At 40.0% G+C, this 17,923-nt stretch overlaps 1 protein-coding gene across 1 annotated transcript in view; it reads right to left on the bottom strand.

Annotated features, from left to right (window-relative positions):
* The window catches only part of LRRC56 (leucine rich repeat containing 56), a 52,836-nt gene extending 35,143 nt beyond the window's left edge, over positions 1–17,693 (bottom strand). The window contains exons 1-2 of the mRNA XM_063117081.1: positions 17,627–17,693; positions 3,445–3,605 (exon numbers count right to left, since the gene is read on the bottom strand). Coding sequence (XP_062973151.1) covers positions 3,445–3,594 — 150 coding nt within the window. The 5' untranslated portion in view covers positions 3,595–3,605; positions 17,627–17,693. The remainder of the gene's footprint in view (positions 1–3,444; positions 3,606–17,626) is intronic.
* Positions 17,694–17,923: the final 230 nt, after the last annotated feature.

Below are 17,923 nucleotides of genomic sequence, written 5' to 3'. Positions count from 1 at the left end.
GCAATAGCAGGAAATAAATAAGGGAAGGGTTGTTGTGACTGAGCTCCATGGAGAATGACAGGAAGCTGTGAAGAGATAAGAGATCCTAACACTGGAAGCCCCACTAGCCTTAGAATCTTTACCTTTTAAGATTATCTCCAAAATTATGAGGACTAGAAATAGTGGTACTCTCGTTGTTATTGTTGTTGTTGTTGTTAATATTATTTGCATTTGTATACCGCCCCATAGCCGAAGCTCTCTGGGCGGTTCACATAAGATAAAACATTTAAAAACGATATACAAAAATTAAAAACCACAAAAACATGCAAAATGCACGTACAATTAAAACCACTGCAACAACTTTAGAAGTGATATTATTGTTGGTCTCCCATCATCCCTGACCAATGGGAGTTCAAGTCCAACAATATCTGGAGAGCCACAGGTTCCCTACCCGTTTTAGAAAGAAAAGAGGGGGGGGGAAACATTACATCTGGGATGCTTAAGAACTGAATGGATGCCCTTAATTTAGCATGGACTTGCATAGTTTTATTTATACAATTATTTATGAGCCACTGAGAATGGGGGAGGGCTTTTAGGGCCAAAAGGTGACTTACAATTGAAAAACTGTAAAACAATACCACATACTGGCATCATCTTCCATTTTCAGAATAAACAAAGAGAAGGTATGAAAGCAAAGGAAACTGTAGCAGGCGAGCCAAAAGGGACAGATGTGGCATCAGAGGGCAGAAATTTGTAGGTTCTTGCTGGTGGGTGGGGAGAGAAGCAGAGTGTGATGGAGATTGACAAATACTTCCATTAATTCTGAACTAAACTTGCAAATATTTCTGGTCAAATTACGCCTTTTAAACAAATTTTTGGGCATGGCTAGACGGGGCGATATCCCGGTGATTGTCCCGGGGTCATCCCTGTGCGTCCACATGACGCACAGGGCATCCTAGGAGCAGGGAGGGACGATCCCTCCCTTGGCCCGGGATATCGCCCTACCCTTCAATTCTGATTTTTCCACAATCTTGGGATGATCCCAAGACCACAGAACATGTGGCCTGCCATCACTGTTTTGTCCCAGCTCCTCGCAAGTAAACGCGAGGAGCTGGGAACCAGGCATGGAGCTCCTCAGGAGCTCTGTGCCCATCAGGGGTGGGGTGGATTCAAGCACTTGTGCGTTCTTTTACCTTTAAAAAAAAAAATCCAAAATGGTGGCAGCAATGTCGCATGCCACATGTAGACAAGGGAGACGATCTCACGAGCATGAAATCACAAGATCATCCCCCTCAACCACCCTCATCTGGTCATGCCCCTACATATCAACTAATACTAACTATGCTTCCTATTTAAACCGGATTGGCACTGATTTATGAAAGCAGGATTTTACTACAAGAATTAAAGTCCATCTCCTACAAAACTCTCTGGATCAAAACATCCTCTACACCATGGAGACTTTTTTTTTTAAAAAAAAATTAAGTCACCGCAGGAAAGATCAAGAAATGCTATAGAAAAAAAGGCAAAGTACACCCATTTGCAAATGGCCACACCATTGCACCCAAGAGTAAGCAGGTCATCTGGCCCTACTGTGCTGAAAGAAGAAATCAGGGGCACACAGTAGCCATTTTAAAAGATTACTCTTTTTGAAATGCTAACAGGCAAGAAAAACTGCTCCCAGATATCAAAACCATTAAGAACGATGGTGTAAACGTGCTGACGAGAAAATGATTTCCTGCTACTGAACCATTAAAGAGATCTAAGCACTAAAAAGACATAATGAACATTTGTTTGTAATCAATTGTTTAAACAGCAGTACTATTTATAAACTTGAATAAACTAAAGGAAGAAACCGTATGGAAGCAGCCGTTGTAACCTGAGTGACAAGAGGTCAGATAATAGGCACATCAGACTTGTTATTAAAGCTTGTTGCAAACATAGTGTTTCCTTGACAATGCTGAATCTTTTTTTAAAAAAAAAAGCAGGAAGAGTCTGCTCCAACAATACTCATTCAAAACTGATTTTCTAGGCCAAATGAAAGTCCATATTTGGCAGAAAATAATGTAACTGCAAGAGGTAATTAATCTAACATAGCAGTTTTTTGACACATGAAACCTTGAAGAGTGTGAATCAGAGCTAAAACCAGTGGAGTTGAAGCCTCATCAGACACAGCTCTTGCGTGGATGTACCATTTCACACTGCAGATAGAGGGTCACCATACTTCATTTAAAATCAAAGGGACTTTTTCTTTAACAGCTGTACAGAAAGGGAAAAGCCCAAACACAGCCTAGCTGAAGCTTCTTTCCCACAGACAGTGCTGTACAATGATTGTTGCTGCCAGTTTCCCAGCTATCCTCATTCCCTTCAAAATGCAGCCTATCATCTAGCTAGCCCCCTGCCAACAGAAGTGAGCCATTTCCAGTGCACCTCAGGCCTTTCTCAGCCCTTAATTAGTAACCAAGTAAATAATGCATGCTGCAACATAAAAATGAAAGAACCACAAGGGAACCCAGCCTCATTCTCTTCCATGAGGCTATAGCACTGTTATTTTATCAACACAAAACAGCATTCAAATATTAACAGAATATGTTGGGAATTTCTGAACACATAGAAAATAGTAGGTTGTATCCAGCAAAAGCTTCCCATGGATAAAAGGGTTCCTTTCTTTTAGCAGGAGGCTCTTGATCCAGTGGAGCTTTTCCACTAGCTGAATGGAGGAGGAGGAGGCTACCTTGCCAATCTCCCCACCCCTGCAAGCCTCCGAAAATCTGCTCCAGAGGGTTGGGGAGAATCAATGTTCCCCCACCCACCCTCCACTGGTGGGGCTGCTCTGAGTGAAACTCTGCTCAGGAAACGCTCATGCCAGTGGAAAGAACCTGAATCTCACCTACAGTTTTGTAATTGACTCTCTCATGGACAAGGGAAGGTGAATAAGGAAGATATCTCAATTCAATGTTAGGTCCCAGGAGCAATCCATGACAGCAATTAGCAAAAAAAAAAAAGAGTGCCCGAAACATTGGGGAAAGTGGATTGATATTCAGAGTTGACTATACCAGAGTAGATGAACCTCACTAGATGGCAAACAGAACCATTTATAATATGCCAAAAGTATACAACCCATATACTAATACAGCTCTCTGCTTCTCTCATTAAGGAATGTTAATTATATCTGCAGTGTTAAAACATACACAATTTTAATCCTTCTGATATTAAACATAAATCAATGTACTGTACAATAGGTCCCGTGTGTTAATTCTGTGGGTACAAGCGAACGCTCACGCTGGTCAAACCAGTGCGTGAGACTAAGAAATAGCCAAGAGTACCCCAAAACATCCTTCAACAGACCCATCTGACTGGAATCCTAACAGATATGCTATGATAATGCAGTGTTGACTAGCAAGGCTAACAGGACTAGCTACATTCTAGAATTCTCATTACAGATGCAGTAAAATAGCACCTACTCACCAACTTACTGGGAGAAAGATATTCATCCACAAGTAGCTCTTCATCATCATCTTTAATCAATGGACTGGGATTCAGGCCTTGCCAACCCAAATCTGTGACCCGAACTGTTGCAGAACTTGGTCTTGAGACTAACTTCCAGTTTAGCTCCATCTCAGAGTGCCCTAAATATTCAAAACACAGTGTTTGACTCCAGTATTTACTTCATGCATTCTTAACCCCAAATTAGTTTGTTGTATTCTGCAATGACATCGAAAACTGTTGTAAAAATCTACAATCCAAATACCACGGAGCTCACATTTCAGTTTACATGCATATTACCATGAGACATCAGTGTTTTAAGGTTAGGGTTAAAGAGAGACTCATCCAACCGCTGTTATCCTTTTTAGCTCCTTTCATGCTTGCAAACGTTATATTCATATACAACTGCTTTGTCAATCCAGAAACCAATGATAAACCAAGAAAACAGATTTTTAAACCACTGAGCAATTTAGGAACACATAAGAAGTCAATAACATTTTTGCTCCTTGATCATAAGAACGTAACAGCCTTGATGGATCAGACCAAAGAAAGATTTATCTATTCCAGCATCTTGTTTCCAACTATGGCTAGTCAGATGCACTCAGGAAGCCCACAAGTAGGCCATGGAGTAACAGCCTACTTCTGTTTTTTTGCCCCTAGCAACAGCTGGTATTCAGAGGTATACTGATTTTGGACATAGAAGCTCAATTTAGTCACCATGGCTAAATGGCTGTTGTATATGTGTATGTATTTATTTATTTACAAGTGTAGGGGGGTGGGGGATAAAGAGTTGCTCTTTTAGTTTTCTTAATCAATTTTTTTAAAGGTTTTGTATATATTTAGAGAGCAAGTAAGCATCCTACTTCTGGAATTTCTGCATTTTTCTTGCAAGCTGCTTTTTTAACTCCGAAATGCATAGAGCCACATTCAAGATTTCTGTTACCACTCAACACCAGACTCCTTTCTAGGTTGCCTGATTGTAATGAAACTTAAATTCTAAGCAAATGTAGTTAAGTTCAGAGCAGTAACAAATTAAATCATGTTAGTCGGTTATTTATAATGTCAGAAGGTCCTAACATGAAACGAAGTATTATGAAATCAAACAAGAAATAAATATTTATCTTTATAAGGCCGATCTTCTATATTCAGTCTAGGAAGGAATGCAGCACCAAAATCTTTACCTACTTGGAGGAAAAACAAAAGTAATGGGCACAGCAATCCTAATCCCCTCAGCCACGGGGAGTAGGGGGGTAGGATGTGACAAGAACAGCCGGAGGAGCTCTGCTGGGCGGGGCGGGGGCACTTGCCCCAGGGGCTCCTGTTATGCCCACAAGAAAGCTTTGTGGTTGTCAATCTTCTACCAGCACTCTTTCCATTAGTGGTAAGTCTCAAAATGGGGCATTCCAGGGCTTGGGTGGAGTTGGCTTTGGATCCCAAAAACAAAAGGGGAAAAAAGGCAAAGTGGTAGAAACAAGGATGTTTTTAATACAACGCTATAGGAGACTGGTGGTTATGAAGCAAATGATATCCCTTACATTCTAACAAATTACCCTGAGGAAGAACCAAAGGGTCTAAAATGCATCTGAGTTATTTAATGTATTAAAAACATCCTTGTTTCTACCTCTTTGCTTTTTTCTTTTTTTCTTTTTTTTTTGCATTTCTTGTGGGGTTTCCCCTTTTTTGGTTTTGGATCCATGGACACTCTGTTTCCCTGAAGAAAGATCCAGATTTCCTCTCAATTTAGTGGCATAGCTAATCCCCCCCCCCCCGTCAACTGGTTTTAGTGGGAGGGGGGATTTTGACTAACAAAAATACGCTGGGTGAAAAGCACAGTAAAGCTGCCTCCTCCTCACCTCCTGGACTTGCCAGTGGGAGCTATGATGTCTTTGGAAGTGATGGATTAGGGTTAGTAAAATCAATTATAACAGTGAGGTCATCTACAAAAGTAAAAGATTTACAAAGTCTTATGATGGGAACACAAACATTAGCAATAGGCATGAGATCTGTCATTCTGCTTACAGATGGGAAAAGAAGATTTGAGTCATTTAGATTGGAAGAAGTGCTTTATTGTTGTGTAATAAGAAGACAAAATGCAATAGTGTTGATAGCATGAATAGCCAGACAGAGCTCCCGAAGAGTTAATCAACACATGTGGAATAAAATGAGTTATCTCACCGCTTCAGCATACTGCGTAGCAAAATGTCCTCTCATCTCTGAAACATGTCTTAGAGCAGCACTTACTTATGGTTTGACAAGAAGATCAATTTGTGGTTTAATATCCAAAGTTATACTCCTGATTTTATACTTCCCATTATTGATCTGTTACTTGTAATTCTTGGAGAACTGAATTAGCAAGCAGAACAACATTTCATGACCTACCCCTTATGTGTGAAACAGAAAATTATTTCCAAAACTAAACATGCAATAATAAAGTTAGCAGCAAGCAATTAGAAGACAACTGAAATTAGAATCCAGTTATACAAAACAGCTGTACAAAGAACCACGCCCACAAGAGTTTTATATGAAGGCTACTTTATTCTTCTCAATACAACTTCACTGATCACAGGTAAGAATGAAAAAATTGAGGGTGAGATTCTTGATGGCAAGAAGGATCTTTCTAGTATGGATTGTAGCATGACAATAGAATACTGTTAACATGTAATAATACATGTAATAAAACTCCTTCTAGTAGGATTACCGAAGTGTAAAGTGGCAGAAGAGAAGTATTTGAAATTAAGACCTGGTGAAATGGCAAGGTGCCAAAGATTCACTGATAAATATGTATGAATAAGTCAAAATTTTATCTTTTTTTGTGAACTTTGTAAAGACATTTTCAATTTCAGCTATCTAATATTACTTCTAAACTCCTGTTACTTCTGACACTAGATATTGGCCCATATTGTTGCTTATTTACTCTATTTAATTTATTCCTCTCCTTTCTAAGATAAAAAAAAATCAAGGCAGTTTACAAATAAAAAAACAAATTAATAACAACAAATCAATCACAACCACAATTAAAAAGAACAACCATATCAACAAAACAAAGTAATTAAAAATCTCCATCTCAATAGGAACAGACCAAAACCATCTCTGAAGCCGCTAACTAAGAAATGCCTGCTAAAATAAAATTGTCTTAAGAACCTGTTTAAAAGCAGGCAAAGAGGATGCCTGATAACCTCTCCAAAGAGGACTCTCACTTTTTTGCTAAGGTACCTTTCACATCTTGGGAGGCTATTCCAGAGTTTAGGTGTCACAACTGAAAAAGCCCTCTTTATCTTGTCCTCACAAGCTACACTCCTGTTGGCTAAAACTGAGCACAGAGCTCAAGCTGATTCCAGGCTATTTAAGGATTTAACAGGAAAAAGCCGACACCATGAATTCAGCCTGGAAACAAGCTGGAAGTCCATGAACTTGGAAACACATTGGTTTGATAGGGTCCATCCTGCCAACCTCGGGCACAACTGCAATCACAGCGTTCTGAACCAAATGAAGTTTCCAGACTGTCTTCAAGGGCAGCCCTGAGTAGAACTGCATTATAGTGACTAACCTGGCCAAGAATAAGGTGTGAACAACCACGGTGAGGTCTTTTAAAAATGTTGAACTTGTCAACTGTTACAAGGTTCTACCTATTGGGCACATAAGGAATTAAAAGAATGAAGACGGATGTAACATTTGGGCCAGTTTGGAAGCTTTCTTTCCCTTTTCAGTACAAACATACCTTTCTTCCCACAAGGTCAATCTCTGAAAAAAGACCAGTTCATGTAATAAACTATAATTGAATCAACACAGCTATCTACCCAAATATCTCCTTTGTTCTCAAAGCGCCACAGATCAGCACAAGCCAAATCTGGATTTGGATCTGTAGTATGTTTTTTGTTCTAAACGTTCTTCCTGTTCCTGAAAAGGCGTGAAACAACTTTAAAGTAGTAATTTGTCATTCAGTAATATAGCTCCCATTCTGTCAGAGAAATATAGATATCTATTTTAACCAGACTAGTAATCAAACATTTCCTTTCTACACCTCCACTTTAAAATATAACTTTGAAAGCCCATTGCTCTCTTTTTGTTACCCAGTACCAAAAATTAATCTATTGATTTTTCTACAATTATATAATTATTTAGTGCCACACTCTCAGACAATAGCAGCCATCCAAGTGCTACTACTACCACCAATAAATGAAAGCGGAGGGAGGGAGGACACGTGCATGATAAAGGCTGTATGCAGAGTTTGGTTTTGAAAGTCCTTAGGGAGCCATGAATGCCATTTTAAGTGTAATTTTGTGAAAGTGCCCTGTAGATAACCTCTTCTGGAAAAAAAATCTTTAGACAGCTGAGATTTACAATGATGTCACCAGGAAACTACTGTTACATCAATCAATCCCTACTGGTAAAAACCATCCTTGCTTTCATTTATGCATTATGTTCCAGCTTACATTTATGTATTATGTTGCATCTCACGGAACTCTACCCTATTATATCAAGCCTGTTATTTAAATAAAACAAAAAGCTGAGAAACAAAGAGGAGCTTGTATTATGAATACCAGCATTTCAACCAGCCTTCCCCAATTTGGTGTCCTTCAGATGTGTTGGATTACAACTCCCATCATGCAACTTTGGGATGATGGGAGCTGTAGTCCAAGACATATGGAGGGAACCAGATTGGGGAAGGCTGCCTTCGAAAAATCATTTCACTCACTGGCCCATAATTTAATTTTTGGACAACTTCGCAGGTCATGAAAATGACAGCCTGAATTCTATAGCATTCTCAGTGTATGTGATTCCACAGAATAGAACAGTCTTAAAACCCACCTGGTTGCCTGTGAGATGTACCATCTCCTCCAGATATAAGGTGATTTGGGGTATGACCTTTGTTTTCCTTAGAGAGCGTGGGATGCAAATACTGCAGACCTGGCTACTGCAGGCTCCAAGCTCGCAAAGATGAAAAAGAGCAACTACCATTAGCACGGTGCCTGGAAAAACAGCACAGAGCTAGCAGCAGATGCCTTTCCTGGCTCTCCTCCCTATCTTCTAGGTGCAGTGGAAGAGACTGTTAGCGGTGAAGAGGAGAGAATGTGAGGGAAGAGCGGGAGAGAGAGAAGAGCTAATAGCAACTGCTCCGTTCCCCTCCCACTTCTTAGGCTGCATTCGTATGCAGACTTCCCTGGGGAAAAGCTCCATTAAAAACAGTAATAACTACATCAGGTAAGCACTCATAGGGTTAAATGCTGTTAGTTGTGGGTGGAATGGAGATTCCATCATGGATCAGGAAATGAGTGACCAGCTCCTGATTTTTTGTAAACTATATCAGAGGCAGCAATACAACTTTTCTAGTACAGAAATGAGCAGAAGGTAGATGGGGATCTTCTAGAAGATCTCCAACTTATATGAAGTAGGATCAGCAAGGGATTCCAACGCTCAGTGGATTAACAATGGCAATTCTCCTAAATCAGGCTGATGATATCAAGAAAGCTTGAGGAACAGAAGATTTGTGTGCAAGCTCCAAATCTGGTACTGAAAACTCTGATATGTCCTCAGAGTCATCTTGTTCTGCAAGTCTAAGTCTACCAACTTGAGCTACTTTTTTCACTTGCCTCAAGTTAGTGGGCCTCGGGGTTCTTGCAAAACACAAAGTAGATCTTGTAGGTCTATCTACCCACTTTAGAAAATCTTGATACAATATTCACACCTAGGCCTAGAAATATGATCTTCTGAAAATAAAGCATTTGCAATAGATCAGGCCTCAATTCCATTTTTTTAATCTATAAGGGTGCAATCCTATGCATGTTTAGACTGGATGACTGGGGAATGCTGGGAATTGTAAGGCGTCTTTCAGTCTAAACATGAATAAGATTATACCCTAAATAAATTTAGACAGAATGCAGATGTTGATATTTTGTGCACTAGTAGAATTACACTAGAAATTAGTCATTGGGAAATCAGATGAGATATTCATATAGATAAAATTTATCTCTGTGGATTCAGGTAGACCTGAATTATTATTATTTTTAAAGCCCATTATTCTGATATGTGTATCATTTACTGATAAAGTCTGTAGATCAGAGCAATATTTTTTTTAAAAAAAAAATCTAAAACATCTCTTATCAAAGCAATGTGTACAAAACATGGCTAGATCCTTTTTTAAGAGAAGCACTGAAAATTCTCTCTCATAATCTTGAAGTACTTCTGAGGAAATAGTTCAAAGTAGAGATAATAGCCAAATAATAATAATAATTTATTTCTTACCCGCTTCTCCGATAGGATCGAGGCGAGGAAAAACAACAAGCATAAAATACACAAAATACTGATTAAAACATGGCATACACTGTTTAAAAACATCCTAAAATCATCCTAAAAACATACTAAAAATATCCTAAAATTCTACTGGATATTTTTTTATTACATTTTTATACCGCCCAATAGCCAAAGCTCTCTGGGCGGTTCACAAAAATTAAAACCATAATAAAACAACCAACAGGTTAAAAGCACAAATACAAAAAGGATAGGCCTGCCGGAAGAGATCAGTCTTGATAGCTTTCTTGAATGTGTTCTGCAATAATGACAAAACTTTAGACTAAAAACAGAAATCATTAAAGCATTCAAAAGATAAACAAATTAAAATTATTTTTCTTTAGCGATCTACAGAGTTCCAATATTGAGAGCAATTCATCCTTCAAGACTAAACAAAGTTGTACAGGTTGTAGAATGTAAAGCAAATTGTTTTTCACTAGCAAACAACTGGAAGCAGATGTTCAGCTCTTGGCACTGAATATAAGCAGGAAATTAGAAGACCAAGATGATATGATCTAAAGGAGCTTTACTACTTGATCCTTCACTAACAGTGCAATCCTACACACATTACACAAAAGTAAGCCCCACTGAGTTCAATGGAATTTACTCTCAGGTAACTGGGCACAGGATTGCAGTCTCAAGTAAAATCCCTTAGAGACATCACCATCACCAGTAGGAGAAAAAGGAATGATAGAAGGATATTCTAAATGAGAAAGCTCTCCATCCACTGGGGGTGTTTCGATATGGATAGCTCCTACCAACCAAACGATTGTGCAGCTATTCCTTCTTTTTCTCTGTAACTGTTTTTTTAATGGTAAGAACGATGATGTGAAAGTGGTGGAAAGACATGACTTATAAAAAGTCTCATCTGGAAGCACTCTGGATTAACAAAATAGGATAGGGTTATATGGATTATTGTTCATCTCCCACACCCATGATCGTTTATCAAAGTGAAAAATGTTGCACCACTTCCAACAATTAAAAGGTCTGGGACATTACTTTATAATAAAATAAAATGTCTTAGCCATGAGAACTTTTTACATTTGAACTTTGCCTGTCCCTTTATAGTGGAAGAGTTATCTCCAAAATGCTGTTCTTTTATAAATCAGATTTAACATCTAGAAATGGAAATATTGTCTCAACTCATAGGCTTTGATCGTAAGATAAATTAAAGAAGTTCCTGATAGGAAAATTTCCCATTGCCTCATTCCCTCAGCCTTTATCCTACATTGTTCAGCCCCCCCACCCTCTGGAGAGGCCTTTTGGGAGCTTGGAGGGCTATTGTGGGGAGGAGGGGAAAGGAAACATTCTTTCTGTGAACTTCCCTAAGTTAAGTTATCTTAGGATCCAAGCCATAGTTAGATAGAAAAAAGGCCTACAACTCCCAACATTCCCCATTTACTACAGCACTTGCTGGGTTCGCTCCACAGTCCTTTTGAATATTCAACCCCCAATCGGGGCAACAGGGGGTGCCATGTAACATCCGAACCGAGATACTATAGGTTAATTATGGGTTAAACAACCGACAGTTAACTGTGGTAACCCAGCTTGCACATACTGCAAGAAATTAACCCACAATTGCCGCCATTATGTGCAAACAACCCCTTTGAATAAATAAGATGAAGATAGTTGCCTCAGTAGTAAGGCATTTACCCAAAATTCACTGAGTTGTATTTACCTCCAGTTATTTCTTCTTCGTGGTCATAATGTTGATATCATCAATATGATAGCAAGAATTAAAATCAATTGTATTTTGGTCTTTGCAGGAAGTTAGGTTTTAGACACACATGCTATGGTTTCTGTCTGTCTTGATCCATTTTCTCTAATATTTCTGCTGCTCTTAAATTATTATTATTATTCTATCTCCATTTACTTGTTATGTTATCCATTGTATTTGTCTCCAACAACAAATCCACTTGCAGATTACTGGTTTGATTGTTTATCTTCCTGAAATATCATTAAAAAGTTTTCCTGGAATAAATAAGAGAAAAAATGCTGAAAGATATAAATATATATGGATAGACAGGTGCTAAGGCATAATCAGTCAATATCTGCAACAAATATATTAAGTTATTTCAAACATAATCAACTGTTTTGGGTACTACAACACACTCAGCACTGGGCTACATGTAAAGATGGTCCTGTTAAATCATCTCCACTTGGGAGATGGGGCATAGAGAAGCAAAACATCAAGTTTAGCTGAACTCCCAAACTCAATTCAAAGTATTGGTATTTAACTTTAAAGCCTTAAATGGTCTGGATCCCACATATCCTATGAAGCACCTACTCTCCTCTTCTGCCACAAGATCTGCTGTTGCAGCTCTGCTCTATATTCCAGCTTTTACCTAGATGGAATAAAAGTTTGCATGTCATGGTTTATTGACAGATTAACCACCAGGTTGTTTAGCCTTAAACAACCCTGTGGGTTTAGCCTTAAACAACCCGGTAGTCCAGGTTCAGACATCACATTTCACAGCTTACCAAGGAGCCAATGGTGTGGTGTGCATTGTGGAGTAAAAGTGAAACTGGAGGGAATGCTGCACCCAGTGCGCCCAATCTGTCCCACTTGTCCCCAACAGCCCATGGTTTACTTAACCCACAGGCTGTTGTTATGTGGATAAGGAGTAGGGCTGCCTTTATTTTGACATAAAGTCTGTGGAATTTTCTCCAAGAAAGCTGCCTGGCCACCTCCCTGGCCACCTCCCTAGTTAGCACTGCAGTTGGCAGAAGGGTCTTTAAGAGGAGGGCCGGTGGAACAGAAAAAATAGAATGCTACTTCTTTATATTGTGTTTTTATTGATAGTGGTTCCTAACTTGACTAATTGGGCAATTTTTTATTGGCTAATTCTTAATGAGTTCGATTTTGGCGGGGTGGGATTGCATATAATTTTACTGTTTTATATTATCTTTTGTACCTTTGGAGAAGAAAGACAGCTAATGACTTATTAAAAACAACAACAACATACAAATAAACCAAATAACTGGAGAATATATTTTCGGATAGTAACAAGAACAAAACGACAGAAACACAACCAGGTGAATGATTTACAAGCAAGTGAAATTATCTTCTTACAATAGAATACCTAAGCTACATATGGAGAACTGTCCCCTGATGGGGAAGGGGGGGAAACCTGAAATCATTTCACATTTTTTACAACAGATAAACTTTAAACAGGATAAAATGTGTCCTCTAGAAATAATGCTGTAGGTCAGGATGCTGTAACTAGGACTGTAGGGACCTGGTTTCAAATCCCCACTCAGCCATGAAGCTCACGGAGTGATCTTCAGTTAGTCACTATTTCTCAGTCTATTATATCTCACAGGATTGCAGTGCAGATAAAAATCAAAATGATAGGGAGGGGATAACTATGTATGCTACCTTGAGCTTCTTGGGAGAAATGTGGGAAATAAATGTAACAAATAAATAAGGCTACAATCCTATAAACACTTACATGGAAGTAAGCCCCATTGAACTCAATGGGCGTTACTTCTGAATAGACATGTATAGGATTATATTGTAAGTTTCTAAAACGTTAACATCTTTTACATTTGCTATTTTAGTCTAAGAAATGCTCATGAGTTTGGAAACATGTCGTTGGCCACTCTAAATCTCTGAAATAGGGCAGCATGAACATTTAACTGGATTAAACTAATACTCTATTTTCTATATTAACATCAAATAAAGAGAGAATGCTAGATGTCTTGGAATCCACCTAAATTTCCTTAGGTTTAACTCCATGAGATCACCTACAGAGGCTAACTGATGCCAAATATGGGATCTGTAAGGGCTCTTTCACCAGGGTAGATTGCCCAGCGGTCCAGGGCAGGATGTATGTGCTTGTCTTGCTTTTATAATGTGGTTTGTTTGCTTGAGTACTCTGTAGCTATTTGATCTGCAAGCACCATGGAGCCTTTAAATTCTGTGATTGATAAGCAAACAAAAGCTGCTGCCTAATTGCAAATGTGTTTATTTGGAAGTAAGCCTCACCATTTTCAACGCCCCTACTGTTCAGGATTTCACCTGAAAAGGTTGATCCACAATCCAAAACACTTCTATTTAAATTATTTTCATATCCCAACCTTTATAAAAAAGAATTCCAGAGAAGGTAACATTAAAATAAAATGCACATCTAATAAAACCAGCAACAATCAGCAAAGAGAAACATACAAAACAGAGATCCAGTCATATTCATTGACAACTGATAAATGCCTTAGAAAATAGAACAGTTTTCCCCAACTTGCTCCACTCCTACTGTTTTCAACTATAACTCCCAACATTCTGGACCACTGACATGCTAGCAGGGGCCAAACTGAAGACTAAAGCATATGGAGGGCGTGGACTGCAGAAGGCTGAGATGGAATTGACACTCAAATGCCACAAAAGCTGCCACTAGGCATACCTCTTGGGTGAGGACTTTCCGGAGTCCGGGTGCCACCACAGAGAGAGCCCTATCTTGTGTCACTACCCAATGTACTTCCCCTAATGGTGGGACAAGATGAGTCTCTCATCTACATTTAAGGGCATTTGGAATCAAACCACTGTACACTGCTATTAAGATCACTTAAGATTTTGATTAAAATGTGATAACTTCCTGAATAAGGCTCGAAGTTCATTATGATTTCTGCCTTCTGATGAATTAAGATAGATGCTTTTGAACTGTGGTGTTGGAGGAAAATTCTGAGAGTGCCTTGGACTGCAAGAAGATCAAACCAGTCCATACTCCAGGAAATAAAGCCAGACTGCTCACTTGAGGGAATGGTATTAAAGGCAAAACTGAAGTACTTTGGCCACATAATGAGAAGACAGGATACCCTGGAGAAGAGGCTGATGCTAGGGAAAGTGGAAGGCAAAAGGAAGAGGGGCCGACCAAGGGCAAGATGGATGGATGATATTCTGGAGGTGACAGACTTGACCTTGGGGGAGCTAGGGGTGGCGACAGCCGACAGAAAGCTCTGGCGTGGGCTGGTCCATGAAGTCACGAAGAGTCGGAAGCGACTGAACGAATAAACAACAACAACATTTTCTACTTGAGTTCACTGGACCTCAGGATTCCTGGTAAATATATGGAGCATTATTTAACCCTAAGACCACAGGCCTATGCACATTCATCTCTACCTATAAATTGGAAAGTATGTGTGTGTCACGTATGTCCCCAAATGTTTACCCGCTTCCACATATGGTACTGCCTTAATGCTGTTCACCCAGACAGGACTTCATGTACATGGATCAGAAAAAAATCTAAAAACATGAATTTGGGGGTTTAAAATTTTAAAGAATTTAATAAAAACCTAGATTTACACCTACAACTCCCAGCATGCCTTGGGTAGGAGGCCAGACTTACTGGCCTTTGGTGGCCATTGTGATTCCTAAGGTTAGTCAACCCAATTCCAGGTAAAAGGAAACAACCCACATAAATGGGCTGCATCCATTTGTGGTGCCTCCTCCCACCTGCCACGTATGATTTTAAAATCATAACTAGATACAACAGCATGCCTTTGAGGGGCCAAACTCTGGACATGCTCAAAGGTATCCAGTCCTGATATCGGTTTTCTCAGAAACTGAGGGAAGCACAAGCACAACCTTCACCCTTAAGAGGGAGAGAGGGAGGAAAAGGAAGCACTCTGCGCATGTCCAGAAACAGGCGTGATGAAGTGGGCCCAGTCCCGGCCCTTCAGTACAGGCTCCTGAAGGAGCACTTCATGGGTGAGAAGTGTAGGCTGAGGCAATCCCAGCAGGACTTGGCTGGAGTTGTGCACGTCCACTGACAGCCGCTTACCTCCCCTCCTTGGTGATGCTACACCTGGATGTTCTGTCAAGGAGCAGCATCAGCCATGGGAGAAGGAAAGCATGTCTCAGAGGACATCGGCACCTGAGGGCCACCAAAGGCATGCTGGGAGGTGTAGTACTGGCATCACAACAGCTTCAAGGCAGCCCTGGCCAGGCGTTGAGAGTGTGTGTGTGTGTGTGTGTGTGTGAGAGAGAGAGAGAGAGAGAGAGAGAGAGAGAGAGAGAAAAGAAACTAATTTAATTTGTTTTAAAGTTACCTCACAGGCCTGGGCCAGGCCTACCTTGCAGGGCTGTCGTGAAGGTAAGAGGGGAGGATGAATTTAATTTGTTTAGAAGTTAACTCAAGGCCTACCACCAGCCTGCTACTTTAAGATGCTTGTGTATGATGGCTAACTGCTTGTAACTCAATAAATTGACTGACTGACTTTAAGATGATTACCTCGCAGACATAGGGGGGCTGAGCAGTGCCGGGTAGTAACTTGAAATTTGGCACACTGATAGGTCTGGCTGTACAATGTACCAGAAAAATCTAAAACATAAAATTTTGGATTTTAAATTTTTTAAAAGAATTTAATTTAAAAACACACACCAAGGCTTATGCCTACAACCCCCAGCGTGCCTTGGGTGGAACTCCCAAGAGTCTTCTCTTGCCACGAAACTATGACTCATGGTCATGACCACTACAAATTGCTATTATTCCTTCAGGACATTCCATAAATACAATTTCTTCAGTTGGAGATACTTAAAATTGCTTCACCATCTATGTAGCTCCATAGCAGTGGCATAATGCCACCAGCACCATAAGGTGGTGGATCTGCTTCCCTACTAGATGTTATTCAGATATCTGGGCAATGCCAGGTATATTTTGAAAACATCTTTTTAGGTTTGCATCTTTTTTAGCTGGTAGAAAGGGTGTTGTGCACCCTGATTGTTTTTGAAGTTTAAACAGCTGCCCCGGTCAAGGCATGATGGGAGGTGTAGGCTTTTCAGGTAAAACAAAAACTGTGGTTTATCACAAAGCTCTAATTTCTTATTAACACAGTTTTCCATTTATTCAAACAAAACAATTGACTAACTCAACCAAACTAAAAAAAACCAACCAACCTAAAGATGAATAAGTTGCATAGAAATTTATTATATATCAAATAAATGTTATAAACATTATTCACGGACCCAAGCAACACGAGGCACATCAGCTAGGGAGAAATAAACAACACCAACAAGTACACCACTTCCAAGTAAACAACTGCAGAAGTGTAAAACTGCACAGATGGGACACAAACTTTTCATCCAAAGTTCTGAGTACAAAAACAAACAGGATTTTTCAGACATGCTTTTCTACCTCAGAAACCTGTCTTCTTATTCTGAATATAATCATGTTTGTTTCATATACAACCAAGTTATAAAATGGGCAATAACTATAAATTAATATTATGGAATCATTGCCTAGTGTTTTCAGTGTGTTCAATAACTGTACACACTGAGTGAATAGTACAAATATCTGAATAGGCACTTCCTATGCCATAACATGATGCATACAATCCTATCTACCTTTACTCAGAATTAAGTCCAACTGAGTTCAACGGCACTTACTCTTAGATAAGCATATATCGGATAGTAGTCATGCAGTGCAATCCCGGACAAGTTTACTCAGACATAAGTCCCACTGTGTTTAACGAAGGATAATTTCTCATAAGCGTGGTTTAGGATTTTAGCTTCAGGCAAGGAAATCACTGCTACCTCCGATTGTTATATTCACAGCTTTAATCAAGGTGAAGGACATTACACAGTTACACTCTGATCCTAAACAATGCCCGGCTTCAGCTCTAAAAACAGATAAAAATTAGAGGGAGCCTCTGAACATAAACAGAGTGCGTTTCATCATCACTTGGAATGGAGCAGAGCTTCCAGGAAAGAGGGAGAGGTTGTTGTTTTTTTACGTAGACTTGAGTTCGAAAGCTGTTCACCAATGAGACCAGTGGTACCACCCCCACCTCGCCCAAGGTTCATGCCACCTTCCCGGCTTGCTCGCCGCCCTGTTCTTAGTTATAGAGGATCTCCTGATTTGGGAGGGAGAAAGTCACCCACCTGCTTCTCATTTCGCCCAGTTGCAAGCAGATGGGAAGAGATTCCGTCAGGCTTCCCGTGAGCCCCAGCGTAAAAAAGGGACCGAGAAAGACCCCTCCTCTTCTCGTCCCCCAAGCTCTCAGCGAAGGAGACGGTGCTTTTAATGTCCACATGCGCCGCCGCCTCTCCGGTCCCTGGTCCGCTGCCGCCTCGGCTACTTCCAGGGTTTCGCGTGAGCAGCAGGGCCTCAGGTCACCCTGGCAACAGCCTGATTTGAATACGCTCGTTGCATAGTCATGAGCCCGGAGGCCTTGAGGC

This window comes from Elgaria multicarinata, chromosome 2 (assembly GCF_023053635.1).
Source record: "Elgaria multicarinata webbii isolate HBS135686 ecotype San Diego chromosome 2, rElgMul1.1.pri, whole genome shotgun sequence".
In the NCBI taxonomy this organism is placed as follows: domain Eukaryota; kingdom Metazoa; phylum Chordata; class Lepidosauria; order Squamata; family Anguidae; genus Elgaria; species Elgaria multicarinata.
Note: the sequence above shows the minus strand (reverse complement) of the source record. Positions and strands in the feature narration are given on the sequence as shown.